At 39.6% G+C, this 19,432-nt stretch overlaps 1 protein-coding gene across 7 annotated transcripts in view; it reads left to right on the top strand.

Moving 5' to 3' along the window:
* TRIP12 (thyroid hormone receptor interactor 12) overlaps window positions 1–19,432 on the top strand; it is a 167,775-nt gene that overhangs the window by 112,041 nt on the left and 36,302 nt on the right. For 5 of the 7 annotated variants that reach the window (XM_053304639.1, XM_053304642.1, XM_053304636.1 and 2 more), the window contains 9 exons: window positions 988–1,179; window positions 1,994–2,145; window positions 6,258–6,430; window positions 10,949–11,022; window positions 11,120–11,319; window positions 12,002–12,129; window positions 12,333–12,484; window positions 13,915–14,057; window positions 17,421–17,577. In XM_053304639.1, coding sequence (XP_053160614.1) covers window positions 988–1,179; window positions 1,994–2,145; window positions 6,258–6,430; window positions 10,949–11,022; window positions 11,120–11,319; window positions 12,002–12,129; window positions 12,333–12,484; window positions 13,915–14,057; window positions 17,421–17,577 — 1,371 coding nt within the window. The remainder of the gene's footprint in view (window positions 1–987; window positions 1,180–1,993; window positions 2,146–6,257; window positions 6,431–10,948; window positions 11,023–11,119; window positions 11,320–12,001; window positions 12,130–12,332; window positions 12,485–13,914; window positions 14,058–17,420; window positions 17,578–19,432) is intronic. The other 2 variants (XM_053304643.1, XM_053304640.1) reach the window with 1 other exon arrangement.

Here is a 19,432-nt window from a genome sequence, read left to right as displayed (position 1 = left end):
ACTGCCCTGAGCCACTTTAGGAAGGGTGGTATATAAATTAACCTTAATATATATATTTAAAAATCCTTTAAATTATAATGTAGCTTTTGCACAATCCTAGAAAGCAATAGCTGTTTTTGTTTGTCTCCAAAATGCCTGCACTTATTTTAACAGTGAGTAGAATGATTTTGTTAGAATTAGGGTGTGATCAGTGAGTCGTCCCCCGCCACCAAATAATGTCTTAGTATATTGAAAAGTTTTGCATATAGGTAACTGGTTGAAGGACAAGAAACAGATGGAAGGTATAAATTGACAGTTTTTTCACAACAGAGAGAAGTATGAAGTGAGTTCCTCAGAGTTCTGTACTGGGACCAGTGCTTTTTATTTCATTTATATTATCTAGAATTTGGGGTAAGTAGCAAGGTGACCAAATTTGCAGATGACACTAAACTACTTAGGGCAGGGTTTCTTAACCTTGGGCCCCCAGATGATGTTGGACTACAACTTCCAGAATCCCCAGTCACAAAGGCCATGTCTGGGGATTCTGGGAGTTATAGTCCAACAACATCTGGGGGCCAAGGTTAAGAAACCCTGACTTAGGGCACTAAGATTTGAAAGAGATTGTGAGGAACTCCAAAAGGATCTCCCAAAACTGGGTGAGTGAGCAAGAAAATAACAAATGCAGTTCACTGTGTAAGTGTAAAGTGAAGCCAATTGGAGCAAAACAATTTTTTTAAAAAAATTAGGCCTCACATTTACATTTAATGTACTGCATTGCATGGATATGCTCTCATGGAGTTGATGATACCTATACATTAATTCTCAATAGTGCATCAGCACTAAGCACACTCAAGTTGTTCAAAATTAATTAGGCTTTTGTTTCAGAATATGTATTAATACTGGAGTTGCATGACTTCATAAAGAATTCTTGTTTTTAAATAAACTGTTTCAGTTTGTGAAATAGCTTACCACTAAACCTTAAATTTATACAGAGATTATTTGTTTCAGGTGGATGGTGGAGTTGAGTGCCTTGTAGAAATCCGTAGTATAGTCTCTGAGTCTGATGTCTCTTCATTTGAGATCCAGCATAGTGGGTTTATGAAACAGCTGCTGCTTTACTTAACGTCCAAGAGTGAAAAAGATGCTGTAAGCAGGGATGTCAGATTGAAAAGATTCCTTCATGTGTTTTTCACTTCTCCTGTAAGTAATTAATAACTCCAGCATTGTAGGCATTGTTTCATATTCTGTTTACTCTGTCAAAATCTTTGGTGGGGGTGTTACTCTTAATGGCCTAAGTTATGAGCAGTAGGCATGTGCAGAACGTTGCATGACTGGAACATTCCACCTTGAAACAGGTCATTTCGAGTGTTCTGAGTTCGAAACAACACCCTTTTAAAAGGGGGGACCTGTTTTGAATTTAGAACGGAACGACCGGATCCAAGGCAGAATGTTCCGACCTGTTCCAAGAGCCATTTTGGACTCCAAAATGGTGTTCTTCTGGCCTCTCTGCACGTGCAGTGGCCATTTGTGTGGTCAGCACCAGCACCATCATGCAAATGGCTGCTGTGTATTCGCAGAGGCCAGAAGAGTGCCTTCTTGGATTCCAAAATGGCACTCGGAACAGGTCAGAACATTCTGACAGAATAGGGTTGTTGCATTTCGTGCACAGTGACACCGCTAATGAGCAGTCATGTCTGCATTTTCATCAATCTTTCACTGAGGCAAGTTATTAGAAGCATGCATTGAAGACCTTTCAGAAACTAGTATTGCGCAGTAAAAAATGTCTTTAAATGTTGGCTTTTTATGTGAAATACCTTTAAACAGTTTAAACTGTAGTTTTGAATAAATGGATATACCTTTTAATCTTCCCCTAATAAAATAACCTTTTATGCTTGGGTTTGCTCTGAGAATGTAGAATATGGCTTGCTTATTTCAAGTTATTAGTAACTGGTTATCATTAGTTGACCATTTGGCAGTCATTAAGTTTTTAAATGAAACAAAACTTTAATTTCAGCTCCCTGGAGAAGAAACAGTTGGAAGATTAGAGCCATTAGAAAATGCACCTTTGTTGGCTTTGGTCCACAAAATGAATAATTGTCTTAGTCAGATGGAGCAATTTCCAGTTAAAGTCCATGACTTTCCCAGTGGAAATGGAACAGGGAGCAGGTAAGGATTAATTCTCAGGTAAAGCGTTTTATTTCCAGAAGATGCTTTATACCTTGAATTCTGCACATCCACAAGGGCCCACTGGTTGGTTTACTTTCCATAGTACATTTTGCCATGATCATAAAGGGACAAATCTTTCCTAAATATTGCTTTGCTGCTGCAGTATTGTAAGTACTAACTTACAACTACCAAGTGCCCATTTCCAAACTACTAAAGACCATAATTGCACAGTCAACATCACTAGCTTAAAGATGTCATAAAAGGGATTGGGTTATGTGAAGATCATGCTTAATTCTAATACATAATTCCAGTTTTCAAATGATATTGGGAGCTAGAAGCTTAATGTGACTCTCAGTTAGAGATATGAAAGCCCAGGAAAAACCGGGGGGGGGATTGGTTGGGGTGTGTTTAGAGTGTGAGGGGCGAGGTGTCCCTCAAGGTCAGAGTGGAAAATCTAGAAGTTTTTTTGGGGGGGGGGGACTTCTTGTGAAATAGTTTTGACAAGACATATTTTTAAAAATCACTTCATGCCCATTGTTTTTTCTGACAACTATGTAATATGGATAAATTACATGTTGGACTATGAAAAATATTAGGACAATTACAATTCTAATCCTGCATAATATACAGTTATATATTTAGTCTTTGCCCCTCATAGTAAGCACTGTCATCTTGAGAGGAATACATAGATCCTTCTTAGGGAACCCTTGTTTGCTTGGTGAACTGTTGCTTTGCCTGCTGCCTTCTTGGATCTGGTGGATATACTATCCTCCTGATTTCTCCCCCCGCCACCCCACCCATTAATCTTGGAGATATCCTTTTAGTGCCCAGAATCAACACCGTGTTTCACTCTCATACAGAGGATCAAGCAGGTTTTTTTGCCCTGTTTGTGTGGAGAGAGTTAAAAGAAAGTGCCAAAGGGGTAGATGTTGCAAGAAGCTTCTTCTAGGTAGCAAAGCTTCAGGAGAAACCTGAACATCTAAATGGGGTGGCTAAGAATCTGCTTCTTCCTGGTTCCCGTCCCAGCCCACTTTAACGTCAAGGTCCATAGAAGGAAGTACATAAACTTCATCTTACTTTTTAACTGGCAGAATATCAGGCATTTCCAAATACCTCAAGTTGCCGTACCTTGCCGGTCTATTTCTAGTGCTACATAGATTTGTAATTAGTGTTTAGTATAATATTAAAGTAAGAAATAGTTGTTATTTTTAAAAGGAAAATCTAGGGTGCCAAATGAGCTGTACATAGTTCATTTTGTGTCTTTAGCCCAGTAAATATGATACAAAAATAAGTTATACAATTCCATTTCCTCCAAAACTTCAATTTATCACAAAAGCACAGGGGAAATGCTATTCAAAGTTCAAAGGCAATGTCAAAATTTCCAGGAACTTTAAATCTCTATTCACAACTACCTGCAGTGGCAGTAGTGTGGGGCATCATAGGGTACAGAACTAATGCTCTTTTTTTGACAAACTATAGCAGATGCTGCTTGCTTTTGCTGCAATAGAACTACATATACATATTACACTGCTATGATTGGCTTAGGCAATCAAGAAGTCACGAACAGGATGGAGAGAATATAAATGAAATACACAATTCTCTGCACATTAGTTACAAGTCATAATAGCCGTTTCTGAGTGTCACTGGGGATCTTGATCTGAAAGGGGCTTTGTTGTGAGGCACAATAAGGACGTGCAAAGCATTTTGATGTCTAAACTTTCTGTCTAGAAATGGGCCTTTTTTTAGTGTTTTGAGCTCAAAACAAAACAACCCCGTTCCAATTCGAAATGTTTGCACAATTCGAGCACCATTTTGGAGGCCTGTCTTTCCTTTGCTGCTTGTATTTCTGGCACTGGCTTCTGATAGCAAGCCAATCTCCTTGCTTCTTAAAATTTCTTTTAAAATTGCCTGCTTGCCCATTTCTTTTGTGGGTTTCCCATGGGGAACAATCGGGTGTTTCGAGTTTCTCCATTGTTCCCTATGGCCAAAGCACTTGAAACGACCAGGTTGACTGCTGATTCGACAAAACGTTTCAGCCATCTGTATTTTGTTTCAAGTGCAAAACAAAACTCAAAATCAGTTGTATGCGCATCCCTAAGGCACAACATGGATTTAGAGATAGGTCTTGAATTACAATCTGTGTGATTTCAAGATCCAGTAAACTAGAGCCTTTTAAAATATGTTTTGTCAATTACACATGTCTTGTTTCGAGCTAGACACACTCAAAATGGCCTGTTTCTGAGTCAAAACATTTCAGTGTTGAAACATTTTGCACATCCTTTCAATTTATGTGCAGGTAATAGTTAGCAAGGGACCTCATAGGTCAAGAGTGAAGCTGATTGGTTTTCCCTCCCTGCCCCATTTCCAAAATTTTAAGCTCGCTGTTTCAAAAGGCATGTCAGTCTTCAAAACCACTAGATGCTCAAATATTGGCATGTATATGTGTGCATCTTGTCCTGTCTCAGTAGATCTGTGACTGAATTCTTCAAATCCATTCCTTGTAGGGGTTAAGAACAAAAGAACATATACTTCACTATGTAGCCTTTGAAAGTTTATTCTGTACACTTTGAGGCAAAGATAGTAGAACTGGTTAAACCTTAGGCTGCCAAGAGACAGTTGCATTGCAGTATGAGATACTTGGGTCCAGTGTTCCCTCTAACGGGGATTCCCAAATGTTGTTGACTAAAACTCCCACAATCCCCAGCTGCAATGGCTTTTGCTTGGGGATTATTGGAGTTGTAGTCAACAGCATCTGGGAATCCCTGTTAGAGGGAACACTGCTTTGGCCTAGTAAGTTCCTGGCCTCCTCAAGGATCGAGTGCCAACCAAAGGCCACTGAGGCTGGGGATTATTGGAGCTGAAGGCCAGTAACATCTGGGGACCCAACATTGAGAATCCCTGCTTTAGTCAGTAGTCATGGTTCTTCAAAATTGGTACATATCACGTTCTGTGTATTAGAGCAGGGGTGGGGAACCTTGGCTCTCCAGCTGTTCTGAACTACAACTCCCACCATCCCTAGTCACAATAATTGGGCTGGGGATGATGGGAGTTGTAGTTCAACAACAGCTGGAGTGCCAAGGTTCCCCACCCCTGTATTAGAGGAAAGTGTGAGAAGGTTTTAGTACTGCCATCTTATATAACTGTTCTGTATCTATTAGCAGCATTACGATTGCTTCAATATATTGCATATATTAGAATTGTTCTGCAGAAATTTTGGATGAGCAAAGAGAATAGGTCTTGTGAATTTTTCTTTTGCAGCCTAACTGTAACCAGTAGTTTGGTGATAGTAATTGTCATTGTATGTGTTGCCTTTTTCTCTTTGAAGACTTCAACAAGTTTTTTTTAAGAGTGCAACATGCTGGGGAAATACTAATTTTTGTGAGTTTAAATTAGATTAGAATGTTCGATCCTTTATCTTCTATCCACCCTTCTACTGCATCTATAAAACTGGGTGGCAATAGGAAGGGTTGGCTTTCCCCTTTAGCCTGATAGAAAGCATATTGTGAATATAGCCCTATTAAGATATTATGCTGAACACTCATTTTAGTGTATAGTGTACACTGGTACAGTTATTTACACATTATGTTGAATACAGGTACAGCAGTACACGTCCAATCTGTACCATGCACTTGAGGGGTCTGTACTCAGGTTCAATTTTAAAATAAATACAGGTATAGTCATCCACAAAACATCCTGTATGAGTGTACAGACACCTGTACTCTTGTACAGCATAATGTCTGAATAGGGCTTATTTCTGCTGCAAAACTAGAACTTGTTTGAGCCAAAGAAATAAATCTAAAGCTGTAACAAATACTTGGCCATCTAAAGTAAAGAAAGCAGAAGAAAGTAGTAAGTCAGAACACTGAAGTAATGGCCAAACAATTAATTACCCTTTTTAAAGGCTGATGGTAAAAACGGGATACAAGGCAGAAGACATTAGGTAGTGGTTTGCAGCCTCTAAATTGAAGGCCAAACTAAAGTGCAGAGCCTTAACCACTTGATATGTAATACCAATGTGAAATGCAGAAACTGTTTTTATTATTGTTATATGTTGATTATACATGACTGAAAATAGAATAACTGTAGCAACGTTTTTCATAAATTATCTTGAGTTTTTCTCTTAACAGAGGATCCCAAGCTTTAAAATTTTTCAACACACATCAGTTAAAATGCCAGTTGCAAAGACATCCAGACTGTGCTAATGTGAAACAGTGGAAAGGTGGACCTGTGAAGATAGATCCTCTGGCGTTGGTACAAGCCATTGAAAGATACCTTGTAGTTAGAGGTACCTTTTTCTTGTTAATGATGTAATGTAAATGTGAATTGACAGATTTGTATGTGTGCATTATTACTATTATGTGTCTCTTTAAAAGCCATACAGCTAGACTCCTATAAAGTAGTTGCCTCAGAAAAAGCTTTATGTAATTAACACTTAAAATTTAAGCTCTTGAATAGCTTAGTTTCTCAGTCTTTTGCATAGAAATTCAGCTTCATTTGTACTGACTACCTGTAAAGTTCCCATTTCAACAACTCCCCATTCCAACATGGTTCCTCACTGATAAGTGCTTTTGAGAATAGGGTCTGCCATGCACAAATGGCCTTGCTTGATCTTTTTCTTTTAGCCTTGTGGCATCTGTGTTGCTGTGTGTGTTTATATGTAAAAAGCAGTCACCAATCACGAGCTAATCTGGGACACTTAAAAGAAGATTCCACATATTAAATGTCCTTCTATCCCTAGGTAGCAATTAGTTTTTTCATTGAGTGGGTGGTGTCAGGAGGCCAAGATTTAATTCCTCAAACCCTGAGGTCTGTTGCCAAATCTCACTGCTGTAGAAAAGAAGTAGGCAACCTTTGGCACTCCAGCTGTTGTTGAACTACAATTCCACACACTGTTGTTGTGCCTGGGGATGATGGAAATTATAGTTCAACAACAGCTGGAGTGCCAAAGTTTTCCTATTCCTGTCATAGAAACTGCATACCTACGTTTCTGCTGTGCCTCTGTGATTTGCAAAGGTGAGAAGCAGATAAAATAACTTGAGGCAGCAGGAAGGAAAGAAAGTAGATCTGCCCAGACATGACATTTGCTAACCCCTATCTTTTGCTGTAAATCCTTATCCTGTCTTGTCCTCTTCTCTTTCTCCTCTTCTCTCCACCCCACTACATTTTTCAATTCATGGAAGAGAAGTGCCTGCAAATAAATGACTCCTCACCTCAGTGCATTTTCTGGTAGTGGACAATCCATTAATCTCATTCTACCCTAGCACCTACACACTTTGCTGGTCATATGCTGGATTTGGTCGTTTGCTCTTATGGGTGAGGTGTGTTCCATGGGTGGAGTCACCTATAGTCTCCCCCTTGTCATGAATGGACCACTTCCTGGTTAAGGTTGGTCTCACAGTCTGGTCTAACTCCTGCAGGGGTGGTGGACCTAATAGAATGGTCCGCCTAAGAAGGCTGTTGGATCCAGTAGGATTCCAAAGGGCCTTGGAGGGTTTTGGAGTTGGTTCTGTTGGTGATTCTGTTGATGCCCTGGTGAATACTTGGAACAGATAGCTTACCAGGGCAGTAGACATGATCACTCCTAAGCATCCTTTCCAACCCGCTTCATAATTAGCCCCATGGTATACGGAAGAGCTGAAGTGGTAAGGTAGATGGCTGGAGCGCAAATGGAGGAGGACTCATCTTGAATTCAGTAAGACACAGCATAGGGCCCATCTGAAGGCATATGCTGTGGCAATACATGCAGCAAGGAAATGATTTTATTCTGTGCGTATAGCATCTGCAAGTACTTGTCCAGCAGAGCTGTTCTGGATTGTTAGGGGTTTAACTCAAACCCCTTCTCTTTCAGATCTGTTTCCAGAAACAATGTCTCACTGTGACACATTCAATGAATTCTTTGCAGAAAAAAATTCTCACATTCAGGCTGATCTGGACTCCAATATTTCGGCAGGGCCAAGTAGGGGGGTGTCCTGCAATCCCTCTTGCAAGATTAGATTGGATCAGTTTCAGTTTGTGACTCCTGAGGATGCGGACAAGCTGCTTGGAGCGGTATGGCCTACCACCTGTTCTTTGGATCCTTGCCCAACATGGCTGATTTCATTTTCCAGGGAGGTTGTTGGAGCTGGCCTCGTTGATATCATTAACACCTCACTGGGGAAGGGCAGAATGCCATCTTGTTGAAGGAGGCAGTAGTTAGACCCTTTCTTAAGAAGCCCGCTTTGGGTCCCCTGGTGATGGATAAATATAAAGTACTGTAATTGATTTGTTGTCTGATAGGTTGTTTGTTTTTTGTTTTTTGTTTTTTAAGTCTTATACAGATGATTTTAGCCTTGGGTTTAGGGCAGGCCATGGGGTTGAGGTGGCCTGATATATGACCTTTGTCAGAGAATTGGCAGAGGGAGTGTGACTCTGCTGGTTCTTTTGGATCTCTCTGAAGCTTTTGATGCCATCAACCATGGTATCCTTCTGGATCACCTGAGGGATTTGGGGATAGGAGGCACTGCTTTGCAGTGGTTCCGCTCCTATGTCTCAGGTAGATTTCAGATGGTGGAGCTTAGTGACAGTTGTTCCTCAAAACGGGAGCTACTATATGGAGTCCCTCAGGGCTCCATTCTGTCAGCAATGCTTTTTTAACATCTACATGAAACTTCTGGGTGAGGTCATCAGGGTTTTGATGCTGGGTGTCATCAGAATACTGATGACACCCAAATCTATTTCTCCTTGTCATCAATACCAGGAAATTGCATTAGCCCCTTAAATGCCAGCCTATAATGTTACAATCCCCCAGAAAGAACAGGTTCGTAGCTTGGGAGTGCTCTTGGACCATGTCTCACCCTATTGCTTCAGGTTGAGGCTGTGTCCAGGAGCACTTTTTACCAGCTGTGATTGATTTGACAATTCTGCCTGTTGTTTGGGGAGAATGACCTGAAAACAGTGGTACACCAGCTGGTGACCTCCCAAGTTCAAGGTTATACTACTGCAATGTGCTGCCTTTGTACAAAGTTCAGAAACTTCCGTTTGTTCACAATGTGGTGGCCAGATTGATCTCTGGGGTATCCTGGAGAGAACACATTATGCCTATTCTTAAACAGTTGCACTGGCTGCCAATATGTTTCTGGACAAAGTACAAAGTGCTGCTTATTATCATTAAAACTCTGAATGGCTTAAGTCTGGGTTACCTTAGAAAGCGCCTTTCATCGGGAGGGGTCACTCACTGAGATCATTGGGAGGGGTCAGTTCATCTGGTGGTGACCGGGGATCTGGTCTTCTCAGCTGTTGCCCCTGGGTTGTGGAACACACTCCCCATGAATATAAGAGCATTTTCTTCTCTGGAGGCCTTCAGGAGAGCCTTAAAGACCCATCTTTTTAACCTGGCTTTTAATGCTAATTAGTTTCAATTGTAATTTTAATCAGCTCTTAATTGGTTCCTGATTTTAATTGTTATGTATCTCTGGTTTTAGTGTAAACCATCCTGCGCCACTTTGGGAAGGGCAATTTATAAATAAAATAAATAAATAAACCCATCTAAGTTTGGAGCAAAGATATAAGGTGTAGATAGCCAAATTATTCAGGCAGGTAGAAAGAAGCTGAATAATGAACTTGTTAAAAAAAAAATCCCTAGGAACCAAATTGTCCTGAGTGCTTATTGAAGAGCCTAGTTGTACAGCTTGGTCACTTTGTGGAATGTCTGGTTTTAAATTTCCTAATCTGTTTGAATTACAAGTGGCCCTCGTTGTCCATAGTCCCAGCACCCATGGTTTCAGGTATCAGTGCTCGGGCTATATAATCCCAACCTCATTGTCTGTGGTTCAAAAAATAGGCAAAAATTGCATCTCTGCAGTTCCTGGGTGGTCGGAAATGACTTCCAGTATCATTTCCAGGAACAATTTTACAGCAAGGAGCCATTTTGTGGCTCTTTTAAAAAAGAAATTCCCTGTGATTTTTCATGGAAAATTAGAGGTATTGTGGGTTTGGGGGAAGCATTGCTGGAGACCTGGAGAGCAATGTACAGTACTTAATTGCTCTTATTTCTGCCGCCTCTTTTTTTTTTAACCTCAAGGAGCCTAACCCCCAATTCAGTATCTTGTTACCCACAGTTTCGTTATCTGCAGTTGTAGGCCAGAATTGAATCCCTGTGGATATTGAGGGCCACCTGTACTGAGTCAAAATACTAGCTATGATACTTTGAATGAGAAGCAAGTTTTTATATTTAAAAATCCTAAATATTTCCTTACTTAACCTGGTCTCTAAAGTTGTGGATTGCTTTAATTTATAAAACATCTGATTTTGATACTGGACTCATTCTGAGACATAAAATTGTATTCTTAGATGTAGTTGAAATTTTTGAGAGCAGAGCTGCTACAGAGCAAAGCAAAGTTACTTGCTGGTTGTGTTCAAATATTTGTACTGAAATGGGGCAGTACAGTCCATAGAGATTAAGAATAGTAATGAAATACTAGACAAGCTGCCCAGAACACATTCATTTTCAGGTGGTTACTAAATGGTAGCATTGAGTGAACAAAGGAATCAGTTACTGGTTTGTTGCATGCTTCCTCTATAGCTTTGGACATAGGACACTAGCACTAGATATTTGGCAAGTGGACTTTTGGTTTGATCCATTAAAACTGTTCTTAGATATCAGGCTTAACAAAAGCTTTGTGAAGAGTTGCAGTTCTCTCTTGAGGATATTAACTTGCCTGGAATTTTTATTGTTCGAGAGATGGTTCTTGCAGCTCTGTAAATATTGCAAAAGCATTCTTTATTCTGAAGGTTCAGTTACAGTACTTGGTCTCTTGTCTGATAGGTTATGGACGAGTGAGAGAAGATGATGAAGATAGTGATGATGATGGATCAGATGAGGAAATAGATGAATCTCTGGTAAGGTGCTTTCAGTATTGATCTCCCATTGGAACTATCTATGTTGGGGTTTTTAAAAAAACCAAAAACAACATTTCTTCTCTTCTCCTTTGCCTAGGCTGCTCAGTTCTTAAATTCAGGGAATGTGAGGCACAGGCTGCAGTTTTATATTGGAGATCATCTTCTGCCATATAACATGACAGTATATCAAGCAGTTAGGCAGTTCAGTTTGCAGGCTGAAGAGGAAAGAGAGTCTACAGATGATGAAAGTAACCCACTAGGAAGAGCTGGAATATGGACGAAGACTCATACCATTTGGTAAGTCAAAGGAAGGGGATCAATCATTGTACAAAAATTGCCTAATACCCAAAGGCCACTAAATTTAAAAAGTGGAACATTCAGTACATCATAAAAACTATCTTCTGCAGTATTTGCATGAATTTATAATAGTATTTAAAACCCAGACATGTTTCTGAAATGTTCAAATATAAGAGAGTCAAGAACAAAAGGCATTCTGCAATCATTTCTGTGCTGGATTTTAATTCCCTTTGTTACCAGGATGAATATTGCTCTTCAACTCTTAAGCATTACAGTCAAACATGCAATTAGGAGAACATGTAATTTGACCTCTAATGAACTCCTTAAGTTCATGTTGGTATTAACAATATTTTCTTTACTGTATATCTACCAGTTTTGACAAGATAGGGAGATCAAAAGGGTTTCTTCTTATCTCCTCCTCCTTTCTCTGAACAATTGGCAGCCCTTCATAACTGCATTTCAGTAACTGCATGGGAAATCTGAATGTGTGTGTTCTAAAGTGTGTGTGTAGGTCTTCAACTGCATTCTTTGCTTTTGAGCATTCTGATTTGACATATGTTTAGTTTCGCAGTGTGATTCCCATTTATGTTTAAGTGCTCAAAATTACCATGGCAGAAATTTATGCTTCTAGGTTTCATGTTGAGGTTGATTAATAATAGCAAAATGTCTTAAATGCTTCTAGGTACAAGCCAGTGCGAGAAGATGAAGATAGTAATAAAGACTGTGTTGGTGGAAAAAGAGGAAGGGCACAGACTGCTCCTACAAAAACATCTCCTAGGAATGCAAAAAAGCATGATGAATTGTGGCATGGTAAGCATTTTGTTGGCCATTTGCAAGATGGAGGGAACGTTGCATAAGCATTTGAAATAAAGGATTTTAATTTTTATTTAATTAACATCCTGTGTCCGCATTTTAGTAGAAATTGAGTGTGACTGTCAATTATATGGAATTAAATAAAACGAAAATGCCTTGAATCACTTCTAATAGAATATGCCCTCTTTTTTTTTAATTAGATGGTGTATGTCCTTCAATCTCAAATCCTTTGGAAGTTTACCTTATATCTTTGCCGCCTGAAAATATAACGTTTGAAGATCCTTCGTTAGATGTTGTTATTCTTTTGAGAGTTTTACATGCTATCAGTCGTTATTGGTATTACCTGTACGATGTGAGTACATATTTTTCTGTTGCATCAAACATTTCTCATCTTCACTATTTTGAACTCAGTTTACTTGATGTGGAGACCTCATTGATATTCAGTGGTGAAACTTAACTTCCATATTATTTAAGACATTCTTTACCTAAATATCAGTGGTATTATTTTTATGTGAACACAGCTTAGTCATAAATTTTAGGGAAGTATATTAATAGAGACATTAACAATGGTCCTAAATGTAATGCATCTTGGTCATTTGTTAATGATGCAAAAATTACATTCACTGTTCCAAATGTTGGAGAAAATTTGATATAATGCCATAGGATGCAATGTTTTGTTCTTGATTAAGAGCAAAAGATCCAGTGACTTCAACTTCCTCTTTCCCACAATGGCCAGTCAGAAGCCTGCGAGTGACACATGAAGGCAACAGCTTTCCCCTTTGACTGATCCACTAGTCACTAATATTTAGAGGCATGCTTCTTCTGAATGAATACTTTATTAAAGTGTTTGACCCAACAGCACAGAACATAGTATAAATAGTACAAATACATAATGTCAGAATCTTCATCGTACTATTAGGTATAACTTAAACCATCTCAGACTTCTTTTGAATATTAGAGGCTCTACTTGGTTGTCATAACTAATGATGTTTGACTAAAAACTGCTACATTCCTCAGGGTGAGCAACAGCAACAAAATGTGTTACCAGTAACCTGAGTTTATGCAGTCTCAATTCAGTGAAGTGATGGACACAACTGCCTGCTCCTTCTCCACATGTGTGGATATGAGCATGTATACTGTATGATGGATAGCTGAAGCTGCCTTATACTGAATCCATCTATTGATCTATCTAATGCAATCCTGTTGTCTGACTGGCAGTAACTCTCCAAGAACTTGGGCAGAGATCTTTCACAGCTCCTGCTATGTGATCTTTAGCTGGAGGTGCCAGGGATTAAGTTGAGACATTATGTATGCAAAACATATGCTCAACCACTGAGCCACATGTATTATGACATGTCTTGACCACTGTAGCCCAGAGTAGATGAAGTGCTAATTCCTTGCAAGCCATAGTTTACCAAATCCAGAAGGAGCCTTGGGAATTCATACAAGTTCCGCTTCTGTCGTCCTCTTTCCTTACTAATGTGAATCGTTTTCATATTATAAAACTTGAAAGAAATATTTCAAACCAAGGCTTAGTTCTTACGGTTTTTTAGAAGTTAATGCTAGGAAGGGAGAGAGTATATTCCTTCAAAGGGAAGGAGTATATATTCTCAGTGCTGGTTCCAGATTTGCAAGTCATGGCTTCAAGGGAACCAGCGTTAACTCTGTAGGGCATGTTGTACTTCCTCAGTGGCAGATGTGTTTGGTGTTCTTAAAAAAAGTGAGTCTTGATTATGGTTGAGTTCTTCTAAATGGAAACCAATTTTTTTGATGGTATTGTAGAATGCAAGCTGTAAAGAGATTATTCCAACTTCAGAATTTATAAACAGTAAGCTCACAGCAAAAGCTAACAGACAGCTTCAAGATCCTTTGGTGATAATGACAGGCAACATACCAACATGGCTAACAGAGCTTGGAAAATCATGGTATGGAATTTGGCTTCAGACTTCTATTATTATTTGTAGTATGTGGGAATGTTAGTAGGGAGGGGAGAAGATGCAGAACTCTGAAGTTTCTTACTGAGGGGGAATAAGGAAGGAGACATTTGTTTTTATCATTGCTATCCTGCTCTTCCTCAAGGTGGTATACGAGTTTCTCCCCACTCAATACTATCCTCCTAACAACCCCTAGATTAGGCTGAGAGATGGTGACATGCCCAGTGTCAGCCAGTGAGCTAGATGGCTGAGTAGGATTGGAATCTGAATCCCTCTGCCCTACTCTTAACTGCTACACTGCATTTGCTTTAATTGCTAAAGAACTAAATATTTAGGAACATAAGAAGAGCCCTGCTGGGTCAGACCAAATTGTGTCCAGCAATCCAAATTTCTGGATTGTGTACACTGCCTAAAGATGTGTTTATATCAGGCGGTATATAAATAGGATAGATAAATAAATACCAATCTGCTTCCCACAGTTTCCCACCAGATGCCTTTAGGAAGCCCACAAGCAGGAGATGGCGGACCTCACATGGAGGTAGCTTATTGACATCAAGACTAGAAGCCATTATAGACTTGTCCTTCATATAGTTGTGTAATCCCTTTTTAAAGCCATCTGAGCTAGTGGCCATTACCACATCTTGTAACGGTGAATTCCTTGGTCTGATTATAGGCTGTGTGGAGATTATAGATTGGTCATTAATCTGATTGGTCTGCTTATAGGCTGTACTCCTATATCTCCTGACATTCAATGTCATTGGATGGTCCTTGGTTCTAGATCATATAACACTGCATGATCTAAAATAAGTATAGAAGAAGTCAGTGATTGATATGAAATGTGTATAATATTTGTTTAAATACCTCAAGTAAAAGAGGTGATATAAGGTGATATATATATTCTGGGTTGTTGTTTTTTAACAATCTGTGAAATCTTCTAGCTTAAGGAGCCTTGGTTGGGGCCAATGCTAAGAGATTCACGTTGTAAGGATATGTTGTTTGAGTTAGAGTCTAGGTATCATTGAAATCAATGGTCGCACTGATTTCAGTAGGGCTTAGTCAAAATACAAAATTGTTTGGATATAACTTTTCTGGGCAAACCAAAGGGTTTTTTTTTTTTTTTTTTTTTAGAAAGGGGGATAGTGAGACATATAAGAATATGAATTTGATGAATATTTATATATCTCTTTTCAACAAAATTTCCCAGCACAGATTACATAATTAATTAATTTAATTAATTAATTAAAGTAAACTGATTCCTTTCCCCAAAGGGCTCACAATCTAAAAACTAAACATGATAGACACCAGCAACAGTCACTGGAGGGATGCTGTGCTAGGGATGGGTAGAGCCACTTGCTCTCCCCCTTTAAATAGAGAATCGCCATTTTTAAAAGGTTCCTCTTTGCTCAGTTGGTTGGGAATGAAGACCACTGTTTTGTCTGTCTGTCATATTTTTATACCGCCTGATATGTAAATCACTAGGCGATGTACAAATTTTAATATTAAAAATCACAAGTTAAAACACAATAAAAACAATATAAAACAAATTATTAAAATTATTAAAATTCTAATTAAAAGCTTGTGAGAACAGGAAAGTCTTGAGGGTCTTCCTGAAAACAAACAAAGAAGGAGACGTTCGTATTTCAGCATGGAGCCTGGGGCAGCCACAGAGAAAGCCCTGTGAAAGTCCTGAGACAGAGAAAGCCCTGGGGCAGCCACAGAGAAAGCTCAGTCCCCAATTTTAGTCCCTAAATTGTTGATGACACAGTTGAACAAGTTGATGAAAATGGGTCTGCTCTGAATTTAGTTAAATGCCCTCTGAAGGATCAGGTCCACACCTTTGAAATGCTATTAGATCTTGTTTGGTAGATAGGCATCAGATGCTGTCTATGGAGTGCCTTTAACCATCCATGGTTGGTACAGCAGCAGTGGCCTTTCCTAGAAAAACAAGATCTGATCACAACGATGACGAATATTTATATACCTCTCTTCAACCAAAGTTCACACAGCGGTTTTCAAAGAAAAACACATAAATAAAATTGTCTCCTGTCCCCAGAGGGCTCACAATCTAAAAGAAACATAAAACAGATACCAGGAACAACCACTGGAGGGATGCTGTGCTGGGGTTGGATAGGGCCAGTTGCTCTCCCTCTGCTAAATATAAGAGAATCACCGCTTTAAAAGGTGTCTCTATCACAGCAGTCTAGTTGTGTGTACGGAACCAGTCCGGCACTAGGGAGGGGGGCTCTTTAAGGGCGGGGGAGGGTGTACTTATTCCTCCTGCTGCTTTCCCCCCTCCAGCGCTCTCCGCTCGGTAAGCATTTGAGGTGGCAGGGTACCTTCCTGCCGCCCCACCCCCGTTCCTCGACCAAAGGCTTCAAAAGCCTCACTGCGCATGCGCGTCACATGATGTGGCGTGCACGCAGTGAGGCTTTTGAAGCCTTTGGACGAGGAACGGGGGTGGGGGCGGCAGAAAGGTACCCTGCTGCCCCAAATGCTTACCAAGCTGAGAGTGCTGGAGGGGGAAGAGTGGCGGGAGGGGTAAGTACACCCTCCCCCACCCTTAAATATCCATCCCCCTCCCAGCATCGAACTGCCAAACAGGCCCAGGTCCGGTCCGGAGGCCCTTAGAATGGGCTCTGGACCCGTGCACATCCCTACAGCAATCCATGCCTTGTTAATCTCCATGTCAGATTATTGTTGCTTGCTTGATAATGGTGCTGATTTAAAGACTGCTTGGAAACAGCTGGCTTGAAATACACCAGTGGGAATGTTAACTGGTACTAGTTGAAATTAACATATTTTGCCAGTACTTAAAAGAACTTAGTTGGCTACATCCTGGCACAACTCAATATGGTGGTTTTGACCTACAGCTCTATACAGTCTTGGACCAAGTTATTTTGAAGGACTGCTCAATTCCTTATGAACTAGCCCAGTTGTAATGATCTTCCCTAGAGAACCATTTCAGGGTGTCCCCACCTTTTGGAGGTAAGGTGGGCAGCTGCTAGGAATAGGGTCATATTGATGTTGGTGCTTTGTTTGTAGAATCTTCTTCCCAGATTCATTTCATCAGCACCTACTTTAATATCTTTCAGATGCCTACTGTTCACCTGCACATTTTATTTCCCTTTTGATAGTATAGTGTCCTGCAGATGGTGGTGGTCTGGTTTTTATTTATAATGTATATATTTTATTATATAGTAACCCACCTTTAAATATAAATGATTTAGGTGGGATATAAATACTTTAAAACCGTACTTCTGTGCTTTCAATTATTGTATGTCACACTTAGCTGTGCTAAGCTTCCAGATAATAGACTTGCAGTGTAAATAACTCCTCTCTCTCCTCTTTATGTAGTCCTTTTTTCTTTCCATTTGACACCCGACAAATGCTATTTTATGTAACTGCATTTGACCGAGATAGAGCCATGCAAAGACTGTTGGACACTAATCCAGAAATAAACCAGTCTGATTCTCAGGATAGCAGAGTGGCACCACGACTGGACAGGAAGAAGGTAAACATATGGTGGGGGAGGGAAACCTTTTTCTGAGATTGGGTGCCAATGCAATTTGAATTCTATTAGTGTTAGGAAGAAGTTGGTTAAATCTGTTGATGACACCATGTTTATTCCAAATATACTGGACCGCCTATCAAGTAAGAATCTAATTCAAGTTTGTGTTGCTGGTTAGATGGTATTCTTCAAGCTTCTTTACTGCAAAGCATTAAATGTTTTTGTTGTATATAAATGGTGCTCACTAGTCACCTTTAGGTATGGAGCACTTAGCTCCCTCTTGGCACTGCAGATAATGAATGAATGAATCCTTAGGATCTTTGAGGTGATCCATGTTCCCTAACTACCTGGGTTATGTGTCTGCACAGTAGCCCTGGCGGAAGATTATCAATCTCCAGGAGGTGCTCTTTGGTTCCACTGAATCGTGCACATGGTGCGTCAGTTATTTTCAGCGGGAGATCATCTTTCTCCTCCGTTGCTTTTTCGACTGCCACACTGCTCAGTTCGGAAAATTATTGCTCATTATTCCTTGTTTCTACATATTTTCTCTTCTGGCAACTGACTTTTGTACTGTATTTTGGCTTCCCTCTTATCTTTGTGATTTGGCTTGTTTTTCTTCGTACCTCTTAGCTTAACTCAGCCTGGATTTTTTAATTCCTTGGCTTGCGTTTTTACTTCATTCTGTCTTCTCAACATCAGCTCAGTCTGTTCTCGTTTTCTCTCTCCACTTTTCCCGACCATGTTCCCTAATGGACATTAGAAAAACATTTTAGAAGTGTTCCAACTGTTCTGGTACCCTCCCTTCACCCGATAAGCATGCCAAGTGCCTGCTTTGTCTCAGAGAAGAAATGAAAAATAGGGGAGTGGTACTATGCATGAACAATACAAAATCAAATACCACTAAATAAACAAGATGTAAACTATTTATGTAAACATGAAATACATCCACTTTCTACAATGTAAATAATGTATAACCCATACAATACGAGTATATATTTAACAAGATTTCGCGATAAATCTTTGTTTTGCTGCTGCTTCATCAGAAATAAATTGTTTCCAACCATAAATGTCTAAACAGTTTCACAAAGTCAGCATCTTCAACCTGATTGCTGTAAAGATTCTTTATTACTTCCTCCAATCCCCGTTGTTAGAATTCTTCCAGGGGAGTGTAAGTTGCTCCACAAAAACTTTTGCTGATGCAACAAGGAAATGCTGATGCAACAAGGAAAAAACCAAACATTAAGGAAAACGCTTTTACATAAATATAATAATACAAACTTTCTACATATATGATAACAGAAACCACATTTATCCAGGTGAACACGCCAGAACAGGACAAACTGTGCTGAGTCAGGACATACAGCCTCCCTCTTGTCAGCTTCTTTAACAAACAGCTCTCTTACTTACAATTTATAGTGTTCACCACGCAATTACATGGAGCTGAACATAAAAATCCATTTTTTGGAAATTTGATTTTGTATAGAAGTTTTATAGATGACATTTTCTTCATTTTTTCTGATATTGAGAAGGTCCGGGCGTTTATTGAATGGATGAACCATATTCATGAAACAGTCAAATTTGAGAACGGTTTTATTCAGTCTAGAGTTTCATTTTTGGATGTTTTTGTTCATATTGGGACAGATCATCATATTTTGTTTCCCTGTATTCCAAGGAGACTGATTGGAACACGTATTTGCATTGTAGATAGTTTCATCCACCATATTTAAAGGATAACTTGCCCTATGGGCAGTTTTTAAGATTGAAAAGGAATAACACACAGGACTCTGATTAAAAGAGATCTACTAGGACTCTTGAGGTACAACTGCTGAATAGAGATTATCCATGGCATGTTCTAAAG

This window comes from Hemicordylus capensis, chromosome 3 (assembly GCF_027244095.1).
Source record: "Hemicordylus capensis ecotype Gifberg chromosome 3, rHemCap1.1.pri, whole genome shotgun sequence".
NCBI classification, from domain to species: domain Eukaryota; kingdom Metazoa; phylum Chordata; class Lepidosauria; order Squamata; family Cordylidae; genus Hemicordylus; species Hemicordylus capensis.
This window is presented reverse-complemented; position numbering and strand designations above follow the sequence as displayed.